This window comes from Apodemus sylvaticus, chromosome 2 (genome assembly GCF_947179515.1).
Source record: "Apodemus sylvaticus chromosome 2, mApoSyl1.1, whole genome shotgun sequence".
Classification (NCBI taxonomy): Eukaryota; Metazoa; Chordata; class Mammalia; order Rodentia; family Muridae; genus Apodemus; species Apodemus sylvaticus.
This window is the reverse complement of record NC_067473.1, coordinates 101,797,891-101,821,566: the sequence shown is the minus strand read 5'-3', so window position 1 is coordinate 101,821,566 and position 23,676 is coordinate 101,797,891. Positions and strand designations below refer to the sequence as shown.

The 23,676-nt window shown below is 47.3% G+C and overlaps 3 protein-coding genes across 6 annotated transcripts in view; all 3 read right to left on the bottom strand.

The window, feature by feature from the left end:
- St3gal5 (ST3 beta-galactoside alpha-2,3-sialyltransferase 5) overlaps nt 1–23,676 on the bottom strand; it is a 56,769-nt gene that overhangs the window by 4,061 nt on the left and 29,032 nt on the right. For 2 of the 4 annotated variants that reach the window (XM_052173908.1, XM_052173909.1), the window contains exons 2-6: nt 21,254–21,377; nt 16,589–16,700; nt 7,311–7,654; nt 3,451–3,637; nt 1,702–1,860 (exon numbers count right to left, since the gene is read on the bottom strand). In XM_052173908.1, the coding sequence (XP_052029868.1) occupies nt 1,702–1,860; nt 3,451–3,637; nt 7,311–7,654; nt 16,589–16,700; nt 21,254–21,377 (926 nt within the window). Of the gene's footprint in view, nt 1–1,701; nt 1,861–3,450; nt 3,638–7,310; nt 7,655–7,777; nt 9,300–16,588; nt 16,701–21,253; nt 21,378–23,676 lie in introns of those variants that run through there. The other 2 variants (XM_052173910.1, XM_052173911.1) reach the window with 2 other exon arrangements.
- Nucleotides 18,386–19,249, bottom strand: LOC127678776 (60S ribosomal protein L36-like; the record flags this gene model as incomplete). Its single annotated transcript, XM_052173928.1, is given in 2 exon segments — nt 18,386–19,069; nt 19,072–19,249. Coding segments are annotated over 2 exon segments (369 nt in total), but the record flags the coding sequence as incomplete, so codon positions are not given.
- LOC127678769 (60S ribosomal protein L18a-like) lies at nt 19,226–19,821 on the bottom strand. Its single transcript, XM_052173922.1, has one exon. It carries the CDS (start codon nt 19,799–19,801, stop codon nt 19,271–19,273), a length of 531 nt encoding a protein of 176 aa, XP_052029882.1. The 5' UTR covers nt 19,802–19,821; the 3' UTR covers nt 19,226–19,270.

Here is a 23,676-nt window from a genome sequence, read left to right as displayed (position 1 = left end):
AGTCAGTGTCACTTAGTGAGATAGATTATATTTCAAAAACAAAACAAAATACAACAAAGAAAGTAGGGTTAAAAAAAAAGCCACGGTGGCTCTAGCTGCCTTTTATTTAATTACTGGGGACTAAATATTTTATTATATATTATTTATTTATTTTATTTTCTTCTTTTGTCAAATGCTCTTAATTTTTATCTCTATTAATTTTTTTATTATCTGTATGAGTGTTTTGCCTTCATGTACACAAGTGTATCATATGCATACATGATTCCAGAAGAGGGCGCTGGATCCCCTGACACTGGAGTTCCAGACATTATGAACTGCTATGTGGGTGCTGGGAACAGAACTCAGGTCCTCTGGAAGTATAGCCAATGCTCTCAGCTGTCAGCAGCCATACTCTGACCTCTACCTCCTGGGTGCGCTTAACTGTAAGTAAGCACTGAGCCATGTCTCCAGCTCCATTCTATCTATCTATCTATCTATCTATCTATCTATGCTCGTTTGCTGTTTGTTTTAGCTCTAGGAAGAATTTTTTATATTTTGAACATTGTTACTTGGTCATACATGTGCTAAATCTTTTTTTTTTTTAGTAATTTGTTGAGCAGCATCTGCGACATCATCTGGCATGTGCTAATTCTTATTTAAGAAAGATTTCCTTGCTGGGTATGGTGACATGCACCTTTAGTCCCAGTACTCCAGAGGCAGAGGCTGGTGGATCTTTATGAATTTGAGGCTAGCCTGATCTACAAAGTGAGTTCCAGGACAGCCAGGACTATACAGAGAAACCATGTCTCAAAAAAAAAAGGATTTCCATACAGGTCTTTAAAAGTTTTTAAAGACATGAGCCTCACTACCAAGCTACAAGTAAGAAAAGAATTCTCCACAGCATCCCCTTCTGGCAGCATATGCTAATTGCAGGCTAACACCCTACTCAATGGACAACCTAGAACAATAAGGTTTCCAAATCAGGCTGCAATGTAAATCATCTGGGTAATTTTGAAAATCCCCACATACAGACCATAACACTGACCAATATAGTCTGAATGTATGGAATGGGGCCAGACTGAAAAGCACTATCTTAGAGGGCTGGCTTTATTATCTTCTGTGAAGTGATGGTAGATACCAAATCTTACTATTTTCTAGAGATAAAACATACAGAAACTTTTTAGATTAACAATGTGTCCCTTAGTGTGGCTGTGGGGCAAAGATACCTTAAGTACCTTCTCAGTTAGTGATGTGTCACTCTGCTAAAGAGTACTCCAGGAAGAAGGCTACTTCAACCATGATGAGCCCTGGCACTGAGGGGTAGAATGATAACCACACATGGACTTGTCTGGTCAGTGAGTAGGTTTCTATACTAGAGGGAACACTAGCGGTTTCGCTTCTAGAACAGCAGTTCTCAACCTTCCTAATGCGAAGACCCTTTATTACACTTCCTCATGTTGTGGTGACCAATTATAAAATGATTCTTGTTGCTACTTCATAACTCTAATTTTGCCGCAGTTATGAATCATAATTTAAGTCTCTGATATACAGGATGTCTGATATGCAATCCCTGTGAAAGGGTCATTTGATCCCCAAAAAAGATTGCAACCCACAGGTTGAGAGGGATACTGCTGTTCTAGGGGTACAGATAAGTCCATACAAAACTTGTTCAAGTTTCCTCCTGTCCACAGAGAACAGTTAACCAAGTAGTAATAAAAATACCTGATCATGGCCCCAGAACCTTGACTGAGGCTCTGAGTACTGAAGGATGTCGAAGGCAGTTTCTTTAATGATAACTGGGTTCAAAATCCTGAAGTGCTTTGGCTGGAGTGGGATTTTTTCTGCCACCTGCTTCCAAAAGAAGAGACGAACCCAAAATGGCTGAGGAAAGAATGCAAGCAACCATTAGAATGCTTAGCAATTGTATCCTGTCAACAGGGTGACATGAGATTCACTGCTAATTAGGCCAAGATCATGGGTCTGACTCCAACTGGCTTTGTACCCCAAACCCTAGAGTATCGTCATCTAAATGCATGTGAATCCAGTACTTCAACCCAACAATGTAACCCTGAAACCTGCCATTTATAGAGGTGACACAGACCTGAACAGAACCGACAGAGTCAGCTTGTTTGCTTGAGGGAGAGATTCCCCAGGGACGACCAGAGGGTGTCTCTTTTACAATCCACAGCCACCGTGTTCCCAGAGAAGGGCAATAAACTGAGTGCTGCGGATGCCTTGCTGGATGGGTCCTCACCACGTACCCACTTCCCACTGACTTTATTTCCTAGTCTTATAAAGTTGCTTAGCAACAGGCTGTGGGTTACTTCATTTTCCCATCAGAAATTGTACACAATAGAAAATCCAGAAGATCACAATAATCTGCAGAGAAATCAGGCTCTGGAGATAGAAATGGCTCCATCACATAGTACGGAGCTAATTTAAAACAATGTGTATTTTAGCTTTTTATTTTGTGTGTGTGTGTGTGTGTGTGTGTATTGGATGGAGAAAGATCTCTGGGAGTCATTTCTCTTTTTGACCATGCAGCTCCCTGGGATTGAACTTGGGCTGTTAGGCATGGAGGCAGGCACCTTAACCCTCTGAGCCACCTCTGCTGACCCTATCCTCTTAGTTTTAGACATATTTGTGATCAGCTTGATAACTTAGCTCTGAAAATTATTTCACTTTAATGGATGGAACTACAAAGTAATGTCATTTGATTACTGGAAAGATCAACAACAGGAATCCGACCAAGTGGAAGGCTCTGCTGCCTTTCTAGAAGACTTTGGATTTATCCCAATGACAGGATCCTGACTCAAGCACTTTGGAGAACATCTTTGGGATGATATATATATGTGTGTGCATATGTATACGTATACATATATGTATATTCTTCACCTAGCAATCTCACTTCTTGAACTAACTAAAAGCCATTCAAGTCTATTCTGGAGAACAAGGTAACTAACCTCAGAATAGAAAGTGTGGTCCTAAAGTTCATATTCTCTTTTAGTAATTACCACCATTTTCACATAAAAGTCTCTCCTAGTTTTAATTTACTTGTTTGTTTCTAGGACAGGATCACATGTAGCCCAGGCTGGCCTCCAACTCTATGCAGCTGAGGATGACCCAGAGCTTATCCGCCTTCTGTCACCTCCCAAGTGCTGAGATTACAGATGTGCACTCCTGTGCCTGACTTTTTGTGGTGCTGGAGACTGAGGCCAAGCCTTCTGCATGGCAGGAAACACTCTACAACTGAGCTGCATTTTCAGTTCCAAGAACCAGTTCTTAACCAGGCTCTGGAAGCAATTTGCACCATGAGTTCTGAGGGGTTTCTACAGACGGAGAGTATAATTTGAAAGACAACACAAGTATGAATTCTACTGTGTCCATTTAAAAATAAATGTTCATAATTGCAATCCAAGATGTTCTAACTTTTTACCAATGTCTGACTGCACAAGGAATTTGAGTTCTTACCAGGCTTTCATTTTTAACCATTGCTTGAAGCCACTTGAAATCAACACTCTTAAATAAAACAGCAACGAACAAGTCATTGGCGTAGTACTCAACATCCGACAGCGGAGCACCCTCTGGGTAAGTCATCCTTATAGTAGTTTTATTTCCAACATGTGCAGAATAACCCTCAATTGGTGCACTGTTTAACCTGGTCAAACAAAAAGGAACAATTGACAAAAAGGAGGCCGTGAACCATCTCATCACATCACGTGACATCCCAACATCCTATGCCACGTCCTCCATGAATCATGACACTGTGGAGCAGGCTTCCCTCCCAGTGGCCTCGGTGCCCGTCACAACACTGACTGTCCTCATGGTCCTGACTGAATGCAGCTGATAGTCCATGGAGGAACACCAGCATATGGCCGTAGACTGTCAACGTAAGCGGTTCTGGCATGTCCTGGTGTTTTAAGCTAATACAAACATATAACAGTTGTGGCTTTCATAGATAGTACTTTCTTTGAAAATCTCCTGTTTGGTTTGATAATGAAAAGTTCTTGACAGAATTCCAAAGTTTCCCGAGTACATGGGGTTACAGAGATGTGCCACTGTGCCGGCTAGTTAATAGTCTTCTGAAATCTCATAAAAGTGTCTGCCGCTTGGTTGTGTCTAAACTTTGTCCCGTGCTACTTCCTCTTCCAGACCTTAAACACCTAATCCCTTGGTTATTAAAACAAGCTACTGAATAGGTCAACTAAATGTCAAAGCATGCCACTGGGCTAGATTGTTTTCTTCTGTTTTGAAACTGAAGGGCACGGTTTGTACACACACTCTCTCTCATCCTGAGCATCATGCCCTTGTTCCCAGGAAAGGCATGCTCAAGGTCTTAGGGCTTGCTATTGGCAACTTTCAAAAATGGGTCAGCAGAGAGTGATGGTTCAGATGGACTGTCAGTGGACTGACTTAAAATCGTTCAGCTTTATGATGGTTCAAAGCCATGAGCATTTGACAGAAACCCACTTGTGAACTTTGGATTTTGATTTTTTCCTTGGCTGGTAATGTGTATGGTGTGATACTTTTTTATGATGCTATGGGGTGGCAGCCACATGGACCATGAGGGGAAGTGACTGTCACTCTACACTATGCATTATGAGCAAACCAGGATGCTCAGTAGGCTAGGTGAGCCAGAGTGTGCCCACTCCTCACCCACCGTCCCTCACGTGCATAAACAGGTTGACATGGGGAGTCCTCCTCAAAGGTTCCCCACCTTAATCACTGCAACAGGTCTCAATCAAAGCCAGAGCTCTAGCGTGACTACTCTAGCAAGCCAGCCTGCCCAGGGGATCCCTTGCCTCTGCCTTCTGAGAATGGAATTTACAGCTGGGCTGTCATGTCTACTTGACATTCACTTGGGCACTGGAGGCCTGTGACGAGAACCTATGCACTGAGCCATCTCCCTTGCTGCCTCCCAGCCCCATGCATCCATCTTTTGATGGAAGTGTATGCCGGGTGTGCAGGTGGAAGCCTTCCGGTACACTACGGAGCATCTGAGAGATGATGCAGGGAAAATAAGCTCAAAGAGGTGCGCTCAGCCAGGGCGTTTGGGAGAAGGTAAATGGGAAGGAGCTGTACTATCTCCATGGAATTATGAAAATAAAAATGCTTCTTAATCTTTCTTTCTACCCAGGCTTGATGCACCCACCACTGCCCAGGAGCCTCTGTCCCCTGAAGCTGTCATGCCCAGTCCTGTCACCCCAGGACATCAAGCCTCATTTCTGGTCCCTCCCAGCTGTCTTAGCCCTTGTCCCCACACCAGGTAGGGTTCTTCATTCCGGCATCCCTGGCTGACTCCTCTCTGGGAAGATACACACTGCTATCTTCTAAGCCAGCTTGATATATATGCAGCCCCTCTAGCCATCTGCCCCGGAACTGAAGGTCTGCACTGCCTGTTGGTTCTAACCCACTTCTTCCCCACATCCTAACCATGAACCACTGGATGGGTGGGTGGCTGGGGGCTCCTGGCCCTGTCTTGCACAGTGCACACAGACATTAATTTGTTGCTAAAATGGGCCCAGGTACAAGGTCCAGAAGCCCTCAGCCCCTGTATTTAACTAGTTAGGAACTGAGATCTTTGTGTCTCCCGTGGCACCAGACACTCATGACATCAACCACTGGGGTTATTTCTGAGAAGAAAGCACTTAACCCTGCCAGGCAACAAAAAGCCGGACCAGGTGGCAGCTCTTTCACACCACTGACCCCCGTGAGACCTGGCCCGCTCTGCTCTGCTCCCAGTCATCTGCGGCTCCTTTCTGCTTCCTCCTGCTTTCTTTTCCTTGACCTTTTCAATACCCAACCTTTCCTACCAAGGCCTTTTACCCACCGCACCTCACCCCAGCCCCCTGCTTCCCACGCTCTCTCCCGAGGTAGCTGTGGCATTCATGGAGCACTGAACACCGTCCTGTCACTCATCGCTCTTAGAGCTTTATCCCCGTTCATGCGTCTGGTCTCCACAGTGGATGAACCCTACTGCTTCTGGACTACAGATGAGGAAACTGAGGCACCATGGCACGAGAGGTCCCATGTGAACATTCTCACTTTGGGGATCAAAATGGCTGGGATGGGTTTTGTCATGTCCCTTGCTAACCAGTTTTTCCCCACTTTTGGGTTTCTGTTGGTGGTTCTGATTAGTGGTTTCCCTAAGGCCTGAGGCCCCTGGAGCAGAAATCTTTCTATCACTTGACATTAGTTTTCAAGCCATTAGAAGGGGCTGTCAATTACTTTTCAATATGTCCCCCAGATCCAGTCTTGCCACAGTTGCCACTTTCTGTGTGTCCCCAACCACACGTCACACCTTCATCCCTAGGCGCTGCTTCAGTCCATCTGTCCATGTGTCTCTGCAGGACAGACTCACTTAGGACCCAGATCTTGTGCCTAATTTACTGCAGGGTGCCCAGAGTTGGAAAAATAGGTCCCAGGACTTAAAGAAACCAACTCTATTTTAAATAACTTATTTAAGGAACCAATCAGAGCTGGATAAAAAGACACGAGCATAAAAAGTACTTTCATAATAAAAAGTAAAGAAACATAAATATTCTAATATCTGGCAAAAGAGTCACCCAAAAATTATCTTCTTCTAAAGGAGCTCTAAGATACTAAAGACTTCAGAAGCTGATCATAAATGTAAGCTTAAAATATTTTATGAAAACACAAAGGGCGGGCTGGAAAGATGCCCCGTGTTGACGAGTGCTTGTGGCTCTCCAGAGGACCACGGTTTGGTTTCTAGCAGCCACACTGGGCGGCTTACAACAGCCTGGAACTTTGCTCAGGAGACGGTTCATGTCCTCTTCTGGCCTTCATGGGCACTCCCATGCATGTGCACACACACACAGATTACACAGATCAAAAACAAACAAAACACCCCCCCAACAAGCCCCCAAACCAAACAAGTGTTCAAGCAGGCAAGCCCCCTTTGGAGGGTCTGCCGGTGCTGAATTCTAACTGCTCTGGAGGCTGTCTACCCTCCCAGAGTTCACTGTCCCTAAACTCTGTTCCCAAAGCCAGGTGTCCCCACTGCCCTCCCGTCCCGCATCAGCTCACAGCCCTGCCTAACAGTACTGGTTACCAAGCCCTGCCACCTTTCCCAACCTCCTTCCTCTGCAAGGCCTGGCAATTGATGGCAGCCCACAGCATAAGCCTTGAATCTAGGATAACCAAGGCACAGTTTGGACACCTGGCCATTTGTGATGTTGTTTCAGTACCCCCAAGAGTTGAAGCAGGGGTGCTAAAGATCTACCACTGTCCCTCCCTGTCCCTGGAGCTGCCCTGGGCCAGAGTACAAGGCTAAATTCTAGAGGAGAAAGACTGGTTGTCAGAGCAGATACCTTATTACCACATCGAACTGGTTGAGGGCGTGGCCCAGCTCTAGTCCGTGGAGGATGCCCCCGTTCCCAACAACCACACAGCGCTTGCAGTGCTTGGCTCTCAAGTGTTCGGGAAGGTCATGCTCAGGCAGCATATCCAAGAGGCTCTGGACTTTCCTGGAGAACTTCCGGAATCCAAAAGGTGGGTCATACTTGAGCTCCGCTTCACTGTCTGTGGGGACCTTCTGCACAAAAGGCTCCAGGTTGGCGCTGTACCTGTCCTCAAATAATTGAGTCATGGCTGTCTTCGTGTGCCTGGGCCGACATTCCTTCTTTAAGACTTCCTGAACAGATCTCTGAGCTTTCTGGAAGGGGACCAACATAGGCTTTAAAACCTCTCCAACATTAGAAATACCACTGTCTAGACAATCAGTGATGCCTGGAGTTGCTCCCTTCTTGATTACCATCTGATGATACAGAATGTTTACCTTTTAGGGTTAGTGTTTTGCTCAGGAACTGGAAGGAACCGGAGGGCCACATCGCAGGACAAGGCTCTTACTTTCATTATGCCACTGAGACAAACTGTCTCCAGAAGATGGGCCCTAAGTTGACTGACTACACTTACCTGCAGTATGCAAAGTGGTCATATCTACAGAAAACACCGAGGAGGATTGTGGGACCAGGGACTGAGGAGCTGGGGAGATAAGGAATGTGTCCGACAGGCACAAACATGGTGTTTTTGAAAGATTCTGGAGGGCCGGAAAGATGGCTCAGTAGGTAAAGGTGCCTGCTGCTGACCTGACAGTTCAATCTCTGGGACCTACAGGACAGAAGCAGAGAGCTGACCCCCAGGAGTGGCCCTCTGACCTCCATACTGTGTTATGGTGCACATACACATGCACGCAAGCACTCACAGAGTTTAGTGGTCTGTTTGCTTGGCATTTCACAATCGGCCCTCAGGGCTGGCTACATGGTAAATTTTGTTACATGGGTTTTTGTTTGTTTTTTGTTTGTTTGACTTTTACTGTGATGATAATAAAGAGCTTCAGGTTTTCTAACCAGCTGGGTAATAAACAGTTCTGTTTCTCAACAGGGTTAATCAGCTTTGTGCTGTCTGGAAGACGAATGACCTTCAGTGTTATCAGAGAACGTGTGTCCTGACCACGCAGACCTTGCTGGCTCCTTGTCCGAGCTGGTCCTCCTACCAGCGGGGCCACTGCAGAGGCGCAGTCAGGAGGCCTCCCACACACTGCTCCCTCCTGTTCTGCGCTCCCCATTCTTGAGTCTGACAGCCTCACAGACCTGCCCCTCCCCCCTGCAGCTTCCTCTTGTGTGCACAGGAGTCTGTGTGGATGTGTGGGACAGGCTCCCATATGTCCCAGGGGGATATCTATTTTTAGGAATATGTCTTGTCTTCAAACCTGTCAGTGTATCATGAAGATTCTTACTGTTGTAATTTTAAATATTACCTCAGCTACTTTTCCTGTCTTATTATTTTACTCTACTTTATTACACTTTGCTCTGTGTGTGCCTAGGTGTGTATGTGTGTCTGTGTGCATGCATTCTTGTTTGTGTGTATGGGGTATCTGGAGTCAACTTATGGGAGCCAGTTTTCTGCCTCTGTGTGTGGGGCTAGGGATGAACTGTTGTCCGTCTCAGCAGCAGGTGCTTTTTACACTTGGAGCCACCACATCAGCCATTGTCTGATTTTTATAAAATATGTTTTCGATGGAAACATTTCCCTCATCTCAGTAGAAAACCTTTAAAAATACTTTTAAAGTATAGCCTTGAAAAGCTATTTAGTGCCTATGAAGGGCAGTGTGTGTGCATGTGGGGGATTAACTTCTTTTTGGTAAAGGGGAACTGACTAACGGTATCCCAGCCTCACACTCCCTGTGGTGCCCAAGACAAGGTCACCAGTGAGTTCCCCTTGTGGTTTCAAGGTGGCACATCCAGGAGAATGAATCAGGGCTGCTCACGTTCCAAGGCCTGAAACAGCAGCTTCTGCGCCTACGGGAAAGGAACAAAGACACTCCACAGATCAGCATCTTCCTGAGGGGTCAGTTGGAAAGCCAAGCAAGGAACCGATCATGACCCGAGTCCTCACAAACACTAAGCGGGAGAGGCTCTGCCCTGCATGGGGTCTTATCCCAAACTGGGGGAGGGGGTGGGCTGGTGGGGGCAAACAGAAGGGTCCTGCTACCAACTTCACTCATCTCTACAGTCTCCAGGTCTCTTGGTCATAGATAGCCATTTTTGGAGCCCCTGAGATCCCATTCACCCCTCGGACACATGCCCAGTGCATGTTTTCACAAATCACCTGGGATCCAACGGAACATCTGCAGAGCGCCAACTGAGCCCCAGGGAAGGAGGCTGGCAGCACTGCGCAGCCCCCGTGCGGCCAAATCTTTTCTTTGGAAGTTTCCTTTGGAGAGGAGTGAAATTTCATTCCATCCCTTGTCCTGGAGAGGCTTTAAATTTAATCTGCTATATTGTGAGCAGAGCCCAAGGCCCAGCCGTCACCCTCTGCAGTAACCCTGTCTGCTTCACGGCTGGGGCTGGAGAGCTGAGGGAGCGAGCACAGCTAAAGGCGCTGGAGCGGGGAGGCCACTGCCGGCCCCTCCTCGCTGTTTCCACTCGTTTAAGATGTGCTGAGCTCTGAAGGGGCCCGAAATCACAGGGCCAACTTTCTAACTACAGTGCACTTTGTTGCACTACATGGGGTTCACAGCTCAAAAAAAAAAAAGTCAAAGGTGGGGTCAGTTCACTTTAAGGAACTGGGGTGCCTGGAGGAAGCAGGGGTTCCGCAACTGGCAGCCAAGCAGAGGAGGGCTGACTGGGAGGCGCCATCCTGGCGGCTCTGGGATCCAGAGAGCTGATGTTCCTCTTACGAGAAACAAGATACTGGGTCAAGTCTAGGGGTGGAAATAAAGGCTTTAGCTCTTCAGAGTTGTCCAGGAGGATGTGCAGGTCACCAACAATGAAGAATAAAGACATCTTGAAGGTCTAGCTGTCCCTGATGTGACAATTTGCCGTGGGGCACCACACAATGAAAGTTCACTGGAGGGAACTAAGGGCCCTGTGATTTCCTCAGCAAAGGCGCCATTTCGACTCCCTGGCTTTGGGGGTCATGTTTCTTATAAATACAAACACGTGGCAGGCTTTTGAGTCCACACGAAGCTCTAGCTAGCCTCAGTACCTGCTGACTTTATAGTTTCAGGAGAGGAGAGAATTCATGTCAAAGAACTTTGAGTTAACTAAATACAGGAAAGAGCCTAACTCAGCCTCAGTCCCTGGTATCCGGGGACCAGTTACTATAGAAACCCTAGTTTTCCACATCTGTTACCGCACACAAGCACCCCAGTTCCTTACAGGGAGGGCTCTTCCTCCCTTTGCCTAGTGGCTGCCACATGTGAGAGCAAAGTTCTCAGCCTTATGGCAATTAAAAACAGCCAGAATTTAAGGATGATACTCGAGGGGCAGACGCCACAGTGACCCCCCACTGCCGTCGTGGATGTGGCCTCGGTGTGGACTCAGTTGAGAAACGGCTCTGCGGGAACTGACTGGTGTGCCGGAATGCCCCAAACTGAATTCTGCTGAGAATGGTGTGACTCAGAGAGTGCTCCGCTCCGAAGGATTAAGTCCTACGGGGAGATTTCATATCCATGAACTGAAAGGCGAGCGGCTTCCGATACGCTTAACTAGTAATCTCATCTCAGTTAGAGCAGGGGTGCTGGGTGGACGATGGAGCTGTGGCTTCTTATTAACCTCTGACACGGTTTGGGGTGGTCTGTAGAAAGCTGGTGGCAGCAAGCACAGCAGAGATGTGCGCAAGTGCTGCAGCCTCGGCTCAAGGCCGGCTCTGCAGGGCGAGCCTGCTCACTGTGCTGAGGTAGATGGAGGACCGCAGAGCCGGAAAAGCTGAGGAGTTGGGCCCCAACTAACTACGCTGCATGGAATGCTGAGCCCAGGGTGATCTGTGGTCTTTCGCTCTCTGAAAGCAGAGTGGGTCAAGTTCAAACTGCTGCTGCCACCACTCAGAACGAGCCTAAATCGACACAACACGCCAGTCTCTCCTCAAATATCTTAAGACAATTTTGCATCCCGGACACACTTTCAATGTGTCTAAGCCTCCCTTCAGAGACTACCATCGGTCTTGTTAACAACTGGCATGTTAACGGACATTTTTAAATAAAAAAAAATCATGAATCCACAACTTGCCTGCTGCTCTCTCCCCCTGCAGAGTGAATGGCAGCTGGAGCCCGTGCAGCTCAGAACACGCGTGTCTGACAGGACGGGACAGCGTGCCATTCGTGCTTCCCAATGCTGGATATGACCAATGGGGCTCACAGGGCTCACTCTCCTGAGGCTACACATGTACAATCATTCAAATCCACCTGCATGTAAAGCCAGATGTGTAGCGCACATCTGCAACCCCAGCCCATGGTGTACAAGAGATGACAAACTAGTGTGCTGTCTGCTGTGGCTTAAAGGGCCTCCCATCTGTCCCACTTTCCAATTCTTTTCCTGCGGGGGCCCCACTCCAATCCCTCCATGATACTCTGCACACAGCAGAGGGGGACATCTTGCCAAGACATTTCTGAAAAGTGGGGCAATGTATACGGGTGAAAACGGTTTCTGGTGCTGCTGCTGTTTTGTTTTTTTTCAGAAGGGCGGGTGCAGTGAGATGCCTCAGCAGGTAAGCGTGCTCCACCGTCCCTCTAGAACCCACATGGTGACAAGGACCAGCTCTGTCCACGACCTCTACATGTATGCTGTGGCATGTGTTCACTCAGAGTCACACATAAAGGAAATGTTTGAAAAGGGACACTGAGAGCTACTGGGTGTTTAAGGCGAGCCTGAGCCACACAAGAACCTGTCCTTAACACTGTCTGAGGTAACAGAACACAGCACGCCTTGCCCCGCCCTGTGCCACGGCTCTCACAGGCTTTCTGGGCTCTGCACAGTACAGACCTCCAGCTTCCCTCCCACAACAGAGAGCTGTGGCAAACCTTCTCCAGGATTCGTTCCTGGGGGTTTTGTTGTTTCTTAGTTTCAGAAGCAGGGTCTTGCTACACAGTGCACAGTAGCCTCAATCACTGCTCATCCTCTTGGTGCTGGGAACACCACTGTGGGTCATTATGTCCAGTTCCAGGCTTAGTTTTCAGCTGGAAAGAGGAACATATGCTAAGTGCAAAAAGCCAGCAACAGGAAACAGGTAACGGCCTCGGAGGCAGAAAGGAATTTGCGGTTGCCTGGGGGCAGGGAGTGACTGCAAACAATCCTGGGGTTTCTTTAGGGGATGATGAAAGATCTTTGTACACACACCACTATCCAACACAGCTTCGTGAAAACATTGAAGACTGTGCGCCCTGTGCTTTAAAGAGTGAATCTTAGGATGTGTGTGTGAATTATGTCAATAAAGTGACAGAAAGAAAGAGGCTGAGAGGGAATGAGGGCAGCTCCACCCAGTGCACCCCACGGGGCAGTGCACCTCAGGGCAGTGCACCTCAAGGAGCAGTGCACCTCACAGGGCAGTGCACCCCACGGGGCAGTGCACCTCACAGGGCAGTGCACCCCACGGGGCAGTGCTAGATGATGCGGGTGAAAGGAGCTGGATGATGGGTCGTGAGGAGGGCCGGGCCTCCATGTGCTCCTGGAGGGAATGAGAGACGAGTCTAAGGGGGAGGTGACTCAGCAGGTTCTGGTTTTAGAAATTCTACTGTGCAATCACAAGGCATGCCTGAGGCAAAGACAAAACAGAAACAGACAACAGGTGAGAGGAGGGAACTCCTAAGAGCCAGTTTGACTCTTACTTAGACTCTCAGAAATTGTATGAACTCAATTACACTCACAAATAATTTATAGTTCAGACAGACTGGTAATATACTCACATGAACTAATATGAAAGAGCCTGTGGCAAACGGCAGGAGACCTCAAGCCCTTCCTCCTGCAGTCTGGTTGCTAGTCTAATATATCTCTCTGTCACTAAGGTCATGTAGGCACGGCCCATCATTTTTCCCCAAAGCAGATCTTTCAGGCTATGTAAGTGTTCCCACCCTTTCTAAGGTACCTCAGAAATGCAGTCCTAATTCTCTTTTTGGTCTTTATCCAGGGTCCTGAAGAACTTTAAAGAGCAACAGCTACAGCAATCATGGAGCTGGAACAATGGCTCAGTAGTTAAGAACACTGGCTATTCTTCCAGAGGACCTGGGTTTGGTTCCCAGCATCTACCTGGAGGCTCACAACCATCTATAATTCCAATTCTAGGGGGTCCAATGGCCTTTTCTGGCCTCTGTGGGCACTGCACACTTATGATATACAGACATACAGGCAGGCAAAACATCTATACACAAGCTGGGTGTGGTGGAACAAGCCCAGCACTCAGGAGACAGAGGCAGGAAGATCTCTGAGTTCTTGAGGCCAACTGGTCTATCAAGCAAGTTCCAGGACAGTCAGGGCTATACAGAGAAATCTTGTCCTGAAAACCCAAAATCCAAAACAAAACAAAGACAAAAACTTATATACATAAAATTAAAAAAAAACAACAACTCAAAAACAGAGCAATACCTATGGGGAGAGAAGGGGTGGCTGAGTGTTGAAGTACTTCTGCACAAGCCTGAGGACCCATGGGAAAAACCAGGCATGGTGGCGTGCCACACAAGCAGTTGTCTGACCTCCAAAAGGACAAGTAGACCAACTTGGTCTATTAATGTAGTTTTGGGATGCAGGAGGTCAGGTCTCTACTTCTGCCAGGTGGACTCTGCATGGTACAGCATTATGAAAACACATCCACCCTATACTGAGCACCATGTTCAGCCTCATGTGAGAGACTCATTCTCTCCTCCACTATCCGGATTCCAGAGTCATCAGCTGACAGGAAGGCCTGGCACATGTAATTAAAAGGACAGGAAAATAAGATACATGAGAAGGTGGGAAGCTCAGAGAAGAACGAGACAGAAGACTCCACAGTGATTCAGTAAGCTACACCAAATGCCATTTTTTAGGCCTTTCCCAGGAGACAGCAAACAGACAGGATGTCAACAACCCTGACCCAAGAGTGCGGTGGAAGGCCGTGGAGCTGGACCAGTTTCGGGGGTGTCTACAAGGCCAGACAGGCTGGCAGAGGGGGAGCTCCAGGCACAGGACACTGGACACCCGTGGCTCCCAAGCAGATGTGGACACTGATAAAACACGGGAAGGCTGCAAGCATGAGGACAGAGGCACAGCAGGAAGGGAGGAGCCATGACTAACCAGGTCAAGCTGCCGCGTGCTGACTGATCTACCTGAACCATAGGTAACGGAAGCCTCGGAAGCACACACAGCCTAAAAGTAGACATGAGTAAGTCCAAATCGAACAAGAAAGGAACCATACACAGATATATGCCGCTGAGAAAACTTGGGCCCCGTGGATCCACACCACTGGACTTGGTTGACTTTGGTTTGGCTTGGTGAGACAAGGCCTTGGCACAGCAATCTTCCTGCCCCTGCCTCCTAAGTGCTGGGATTCCAGCATGCTCAGGACCCTGGCGTGACTGCTTCCTAGCTAATCTCCAGTCATCCCAGCTCTGTCCCCAGGGCAATCTGGAGGGCTCGCTGAGTTGATAGCATGGGACACTGGCAGCACGATTCCTGGCATACACCAAGCACTGAACGAGGCTGGCTCTGCTAGTTAGGCCTGAGCTAGATATGGGTGTGGGCAAGCAGGTCAAACTGGCAGGCCACTGTCTGGAGACAGACATGATGCTGGCTTGAGGAAGGACAGTGACACAGAGAGTCACACTCCAGGCAACAAATGTGCTCCTATTGGAGCTCACTCTGCCACACCGCCTCGTTTTAAATCACCTCTTCATTTACTTTGGGCTGAACAGTACTAATTTACCTATTCAGCTTACCAGTGAAATCTGTAGTTCCTGTATCTAACTTAGAAACATCAATAAAAACTGAAGGAAAATTTTGAATGCAATGTGAAAATCTTGAAAAGTAAAACCTGTCTTTGTGCTCACAGATGAGAACTAGGGAAACTGGGAATGTAAAACACGCAGTGTTGTCTCTGCAATGGAAAAGATGCATAACCTGTTTCCACCTAGAAGGCTGGGAATGGAGGTAGCTAATAGCCTAGGTGATCCTTGAGCTATCTGTATGGCCAGGGCCTCCCTCAAGCTCTTTCAACCAGGACCGGAGGTGGCTAAGAGCCCAGATGACCGTTTCAAGACTACCACAGAAGCTCCCATGGTCCTTAAGATAACACGTCCAGCCTATCTTTAGAACCCATCTTCCTGGAAGAAGTGACATATTCTTGGAGAAGAGTTTCAATGTAATTAGACCTCCTGTGCATACGGGATTGTGTTACTCCAGGAAACTGTTTTCCTAATTATCCTGTACTTAAATATGCCTAAAATAAACTGCCTAGTGTCAGACTCTAAGAGTTTAAACCGACACTGGCTATGGAGTCATGTTGAACTGGATTTCCTTCTTGCCTCACTTGGTTCTTTACACTGCTGGCTGTGCTGTTGATAGAGATCCCATAGAACCGAGGCCCAGGAATGACAGACACATCACATCACAGAACTTTTTCATCATCTGTTTTAGAAGAATGACGTGCAGTGTCATGACAAACTCCATGTTAGGTGCCTCAACATGTATCCGGGAGAGCCCACTAGTAAGTAGAAAATAATTCTGCAGAATGGAAGGGCCAGATGATGGGCCTGAAAGGGAACTCTGTTTTTGTAGTGCGAAGATTGGTTTTTCCTTTGTCCTAGCTAGCTTTGACTATTAGTTGGACACAGCCTATGGTCACCTGAGAAGGGAATCTCAGCTAATGGACTACCCAGATTAGCCTATGAGCGTATCTATGGGAGACTATACTGATTGTTACTTGATGTTAGAGGGCCCAGCCCACTATGGGCAGTACTATTCCTTAGGCGTGGGTCCCGGTCTTGACTATATAAGAAGATTGATTATGAGCCTGTGCAGGCCAGAAGGCAGTGCTCCTTCATGGTTCCTGATATACTCCTCGGCTGTGAGGAGGAAGTTTTCGGTTAGATGGTGATTCTGCACGGAAGAGCAAGCAGGTCTACCATAGAGTTCCTGCCTTAACTTCCCTCAATGATGGGCTGCACCCTGTACATTAAAATAAGGCCCCCACCTTACCAGAGTTGCTTTTGGTCAGAGAATTTTATCACAGAAACAGATATGAAACTAGAAGACTTCTTCAGGTCTTCATGAGCATTCTATGTCATACAGCAGAGCTGGGGTTGCAGCTGAAGTGTGTGCTTAGAAATGTCTGAATTTCTCACCTTTATCCGGTCAGGGTCCACATAATGCACTCTTTTCAGGTCACACTCTTCAGCAGTGTAATTCATCTTGAGGATGTACAGGAGCCAGACTCCAAACACAACCAACACGCACCTGGGCGGGGGGAGTCAGGTACAGTGATGCAGAGAAAAATATACACCAGAGAAAAATATACACCAGGTACAATCCTTATTCAAATGAAATAAAGGCAGGATCTAAGGCAACAGTTCTCAGAGGGGCCACATATCAGATATTCTGCATATCAGAGATTTACGTTATGATTCCTAACAGTAGCAATAGTTATGAAATAGCAACAAGGGTTACATCATTAGGAAGGTTGATAACCACTGACCTAAGGTCACCATAAGTGAAAGGATGGTGTCATTAAATGACTCTCTATGCTATAAACAAATACAGACCCACCCCTCCCACTGCCACTTTTTGCAAAGGCAGACAATCCAAATTAATAAGATCCAAATCACAGTGTTGATAATGGAACTAAACAGAGTTAAGTAGTAGATCTGAACTGCAGAATCTTTGTTTCTGTTTTTTTCCTGCTTCTTTAAACACTGTCAGGCCTTTACCAAAGAAATTATCTAGGGCAGGGGGAGAGAGAAAAGCCATAGATGTAGTTTTCATGTATCAAGTTCTCAAAAGTTTATAAAAAGAAACAATCTCACATGGTGGCTAACAACTACCTGTAACTCAGGGAGGAGGGGATCCTCTCCTGGTCTCTGGCACCAGACAAGCACAGGGTGCACAGACATATGAGCAGGCAAAACACTAAACAAGCAAAAAACCATAGCCTGCCATCAGTTACCCTTAAGCACGTCAAAGAGCTGTCTCTACAGCTCTCAAAAACTCACACTAGCTTAGCATCATGCACACAGACAGATGGATGGATAGACACACAAGTCTTGAGAGGAAAGACTATCTAGTTTTGGCTCTAGAAATCTCCATGTGTTTGTTTTGAGACAGGGTCTCTCTAGTATTCCTGGCTGTCTTGCAGCTTGTTATATAGACCAGGCTGCCCTCTAACTCACAAAGATCCTCCTGCCTCTGCCTCCCGTTGAAGGTATGTGCCACCATGCCCAGCTACAATCTGTTATAATAAGTTTCCAGTAACACTGATGAATGAGACATTAAATGTCTAAGCCACAATTTAAGAGCCACCGATTTAAATAATCTACATTCTTAAGAAGCATTTCCTTCTATTTTATGTATATGAGTTCTTTACCTGCATGTTTGTACAATTACCAGATGTGTGCCTGGTCCCCAAGGAGTCGGCTCTCTTGGAACTGGAGTTATTTTCTTAAAGCCCCTAGTGGATTGTGTTGGCTGGAGCAGATGCAAATGCTGAGGAGTGTGTGAGACTTCTGAGTTCTCACTTCATGCTGTGCACAACAATCTTTCTCTGGGATTGAGTACATGGTCAGGTAAAGAGGATATGGCATTATCTATGAAAACTGCTTGGCCAAGTCAAAAGAGAAGAACAATCTCCAAAAAAACGTATCTTATACATACAAGATACAGGTAACATTAGTTCTCCCAAGCAGAGGAAAATATGGGGGAAGGGGGAGAAGGCCTTTCACTAGGCCCCTTGATACCTTCTTACTAATCCATGAACTGTCCTCTCTAGCCCTACAGTGCTTGTGGGTGACTATGTGTATGCACACGTGTGTGTGTGTGTGTGTGTATACATGTGCATATGCCTGAGATATGTATGTAGGCATAGCACGTGTGTCACAGCTTGGGTAAAGTCAGGGGACTATCTGCTGGAGCTGGCTCTCCTTCTACCATGTGGGTCCCAGGGGATAGACCTCAGGTTGTCAGGCTCTTTAGTGGTATCCTTTCCCTCTGAGCCACTTCCCTGCCTCCTACCCCTATTTCTGAGACAGGATCTCGTATTGGCCTAGAACTTTCCAAGCAGCCTAGGCTGGTTGGCTAGTGAGCCCCAGGGATGCAACCATCTCTAAGACTTCCCCAGCTCTGGGATTTCAAGCACATGCCACCTCATCTGGCTTCATCTTCTAGCATCCCGCCCCTTTTTGTGAGACAGAGTCTAATTTATCTCAGGATGGCCTCAAAATCATTATGTCACTTAAAGAAGATCTGAAACTCCTGATTCTCCTGCCTCCACCCTCCTAAGTGCTAAGGTAGTGGACATACAGTACCACACCCATTTTATGAAATGATGAAGGCTTCTTCATGCTAGGTGTGTCCCACTGAGCTGTTTGATTTTTATTTAATTTTATTTTTTGTAGGAACCATCTTTTATTGGGAGAGGGTTCATCAATCCTTCTTGGTCACCGCCTTCCTCATGGCTGCCAGCGCATTGCTCAGCTCCTCCCACTTTCTCTTGTCCCGGATGTGCGTGCCCACCCTCTTCCTGATGAACCTGAGTGTGCGCGTGTCCTTGGACACTTCAAACAACTCCATGGTGCACTGGATCATGCCCTATACAAACTTGGTGTGCTTGGTGTGTTGCTGCAGCGCCGGCTGTGTCTTGGCTTGTGGACTTTGTGGCCCTTGTTGAGGCCCATAGCCATGGGGTAGTGCAGGGCCACGACTGCTGCTTTCTGATGGTGGCCACGACAGGAAGTGATTTTCTTTTTTTCTTTTTTATTTTTTATTTTTTTATTTTTTTTGACAGTCTGGAGGTTTTATTCAGTGGGTCTCTGTGTCTAGAAGAACGTGTTGGGCCTCTTGGTGGTGAAGCGTGGCTTGTGCTGGCGCCGCAACACCTGGTGGGGCAACGGGAACTTGATCTTGGAGTCGTGGAACTGCTTGACAGCTGGCCGGCGGCACTTGCCAGCTGCAATCTCCTCCACCTTCATGATCTGGATGGAGTGTGCGCGGGCACGGTGCCGGGCACCCATGTCTCGGTAGCACTGTGTGACCGCGCCAGCAGTGGTCAGGTCACGGTATTCTCGGTTCATGTTGTGAGTGCCACTGCGCGAGTCGTAGCGCAGCCAGATGCCGAAGTTCTTCACATGCAGGGGTGACTTCTCAAACACCTGCCCGCAGTACACAATCTCCCCAGATGACTTCTTCATCTTCTTCAGCTGTGACACAAAGTACCAGAAGCGGAACTTGGCCACCACATGGTTGGGTGCAAAGATCCGCATACGGTACAGTGGCGGTGTGTGGCATTTTGGGGTTGGCAAGCAGCGCCCCACCACCTTGTACTCCCGAAGCGTGCTCGACGCCTTCATGGCACTGTGCGCTCGTTCACCGCCAGTCACAAAAGGAAAGGTGATTTTCTTTTTTATCCAAGGGTATTAAGACACCCCTACATCTGCAGCACATGCCTCTCTTCGCTGAACTTCCTAGCATGGTCTGTCGCACACATACCACTCAGCACAGGCCTAGGTCTGTGTGGACTGAGGCCCTACAATAGGCACCTTATACAGTGCTAGATGTGTTGTGAATCTCAGTAACCACTGACTGGGACTGAGTGGGATTCAGATCTTTATTCACATAAATGTCCATGAAGTGAAGTGGAAGACTGACTTCCATCTCTCTTTGCCTACCCCCTTTTTCTCTCTGCTTTTTGAAACATTCTTATGCAGCCCAGGTTGGCCTTGAAGTCCTTCCCAGTCTCTTGAGTGATGGCACCAAAGGCACGTGCCATAATGCCAAGCTTGGGTTTACATCTTTTCTATCTAAAGACTTTTGCAGAATTTTCAACCTGGGGGCCGTGGAAATGGCTCAGGGTTGGTTAAAACCACCATCCACCAAGTCCAGTGACTGGAGTTCGGTCCTGGAACGCATGTGGTATAACTGACTCCCTTGGGTATCCTCTGATCCAAGTGCATCCTGGGCATGTGTCCACTGTGAATATACATACATACATACATACACACACACACACACACACACACACACACACGTGTGTAAATGTGCATGGTAAGTGAATACAAATAGATCTTTGAAAAATAGGGCTGATGAGATGGTCAGTGGGTAAAGGCATGTGCCCCTAAGCGTGGAGACCTGAGTTTGATCCCCATAACTTAACCACATGAAGGTAGACAGAGAGAGCTGACTCTACGAATTTGTCCTTTGACCTTTAAAAGCATACTGCTGCATGTGAAAATACACACACACACACACACACAAACAGACACACACACAAATTTTAGTTTAGTTTAAAAAAATGAAAGAGAATGACAAAAAGAGAAAGAAAGGCAAAGAAAAGAAAAAAAGTAAAGAAAATTGGTTTGGCTAAGAAACCCACCAAGTTCTTCCTCTGCTAATTCTCCTGGGTGCTAAAATATAAGAGTCCCCTGGCTTAAACACCTCTCTCTTCTCCAGTGTTCAATATTTCGTGGTATTCAGGTGTCTTAGGGAACTTTAATTCACCAGTTTACGTGAGCTCACAATACTAAGAACGCCTCTTTTGAAAGGCAGTGGCATGAAGAACAGATCGCTATAAACTGTTCTCAGGCACTCCAGCTCAGAGAGGCTGATCAGCTGCTGGGAACAGTGCTCCCACAAACCCATCTACCAAATACAACAGTGGATAAACTCTCATCTACATTACAGAGTCTTAGCTCAGCTGGGGTGTAACCCATTCGTTGGACCCGGGTGGGAACCTCACTGGTCTTGCCGACCTAGATACTGTTGCTCTCGAGGGGTCAGTCTTAGGACCTAGGGGTTGTGCTTACTTGAGGGTGTCTTTTAATAACAAGCTGGGTCTTCTCATCTTGTGCTGGGTTCGGGTGTACCATTGCAGGGAGGTCCTTGAGCAATCACTTCTCAGCTTTACAGAGGTGAACTCACTTGACATTGCTGGGAGGAGAGAGGAAAAGAGGGAAGAAGGGATTATTAGGTGGGTCACACTTTAGGAGGCTAAAGGGATACAGCCGTGCCTGGAGGGCTCCTCGGTAAGAAGGGATGGAGTCCCGATACAACATCTCAGATGAAACTGAAGGGAGCTACGCACCGCCCATGTTGAAGGGTCACACACTGTATGAGACCTGACATTTTTCAGAGGACAAAACCACAGAACCAGAGAGCATAGCAATGGGTGCCAGGAATTATGGGTAAGAGGAGGGGTGCTGGTACATGCCTGTTATCCCAGCACCTAAGGCTGAGGCAGGAAGATGCTGAGTGCAAAAGCTGCAGACACTGTCTCAGGAACAAAACGGACTGTGGAGTATGGCGCCGTGAGGGACCCTGAAGCGACGGCAATGTTCTGATGTATCCAAGCACTACAGTTTAGACGATGTCATGGGGCGGCGAAGTACAGAGAAGGTCTAGATTATCACAAATGAATCATTTAATTTGGGCTGGGAGAACGGCAAGATAGCTAAGGAGGTAAAGGCGGTTGGTTGCCAGGAAGTCTGAGGAGCTGATGTGGATCCCCCGGTCCCACATGTGGGAAGCTTTCTGCAGACCTCTGCATGTGCACTGGGACCAGAGTGTGAGTGTATGTGTGTGCACGTGCATGCAAGAGAAAGACAGAGACAGAGAGAGACAGAGAGAGACAGAGAGAGGCAGAGACAGGGAGAGAGGGAGAGACACAGAGGGACAGAGGGAGAGAGACAGAGGGAGAGAGAGAGAGAGAGAGAAAGGGAAAGACAGAGAGAGAAAGGGAAAGACAGAGAGAGAGGGGAAGAGAGAGAAAGAGAGGGAGAGAGAGGGAGACAGAGAGGGGGGAGATGAGTGAGAGAGAGAGAGTGAGAAAGAGACAGGGAGAGACAGAGGGAGGGAGAGAGAGCACACAAGTGTTTTTCTCTAATATCAGCCATGGGTTTGAGTCACACACACACACACACACACACACACACCCACACACACACACACGCACGCACTCACTGGCAATAAATAAGATTAAAAAAACCAGAAATGTTTATAGATGAGAGAGCTACTTTACAAACAATAATCACGAAGAGGGAACAATGAAAGCCCCAGGGCAACGCCTAGGACAGCGCTAACTGGAGCTGGGAACAGGTGTGTGGTGCTTATGCCAAGACTCAGCTTACTGTGTATGTGATGTTTTATGGCTTTAAAATCATGAAAAGATTTTTTAAAGTTACATTAAACACAAGTGTCACATTAAGAGAAACAAAGAAAAAGAGACAGAGATGATGGCAACTTAAAAAGAAACATTTTTTTTTGTGTGTGTGTGTGTGTGTGTGAGAATCTACTTACCTTTTTTTCCTTTCTTTTTCTGCAGTGCTGCTGACTGAACCAATGCCTGACTCATGCGAGCGCTCTAGCACTAGCCACACTGACAGCACACCCTTCACCACTGTGCATGAGTATTATCACAAAAATATGAAAGCTGTTGTTCTTTTCCCTACCCCTCCTCCCAACACCCACTCCTCCCCAGCAGAACTCTGGGGTTTTAGTTGGAAACATGGCCTGCTAAGACAGAGACTACATTTCCCAGATTCTCTTGGAATTGGTTATGCCCCGTGCTTAAGTTCCAGCCAATGAAACAGGAGCAGAATTCCTACTCCCAACTCCCAGGGTGCTCCCCCTTAGCACGGTCCCTCTTCTCCTTTCCGCTCTTTCCTGCTGACTGAAGGCCAGAAACATGAGCTACTCTGGACCACACAGGAGGATATCTGGTACATCTCAGACAACACCAGAGGAGAGTCAACTGTGAGAGCTAGAGTTAGGCTGGAAGCTTCAATTACTACGCCTCAAAGATCCATCAAGCAAAAACCGCCTCTAGCCTGCAAGCCCACACGCCCAGGGACAAGATACTTTCTGAAATGCTGGGGCTGTTACTCATATGTGATAAAAGCCCTGTTCTCACTTCCCTAAACGAGTTCGATTGATTGAACTGCACCTGAGGTGCTTGATCACAGAGATAGGGAATATGCAGGCAGGAAGAACATAAGCATATATGCTTGTCCCTGACTGGACACAGGCAGGAGGATGCAGGCAGGAAGTACGGCGATATATGCTTGCTCCTGGTTGGACCTGGTGGGAAATACATAGCCTTATGGGTTCTGCCTTTATAAGCCACTGAAAAATGCGACTTGCTGCCATTTTCTGGGAACCTTGGAATGATCCTGGCCAGAGTCCATCATCCTGGCCAGTAATTAAAGCTTACTTCAAATTTGGCATCAAAAGT

Bases quoted from the DNA above. Each gene is read 5' to 3' on its own strand.
- LOC127678769 (XM_052173922.1), bottom strand. From the start codon at position 19,801: ATGAAGGCGTCGAGCACGCTTCGGGAGTACAAGGTGGTGGGGCGCTGC.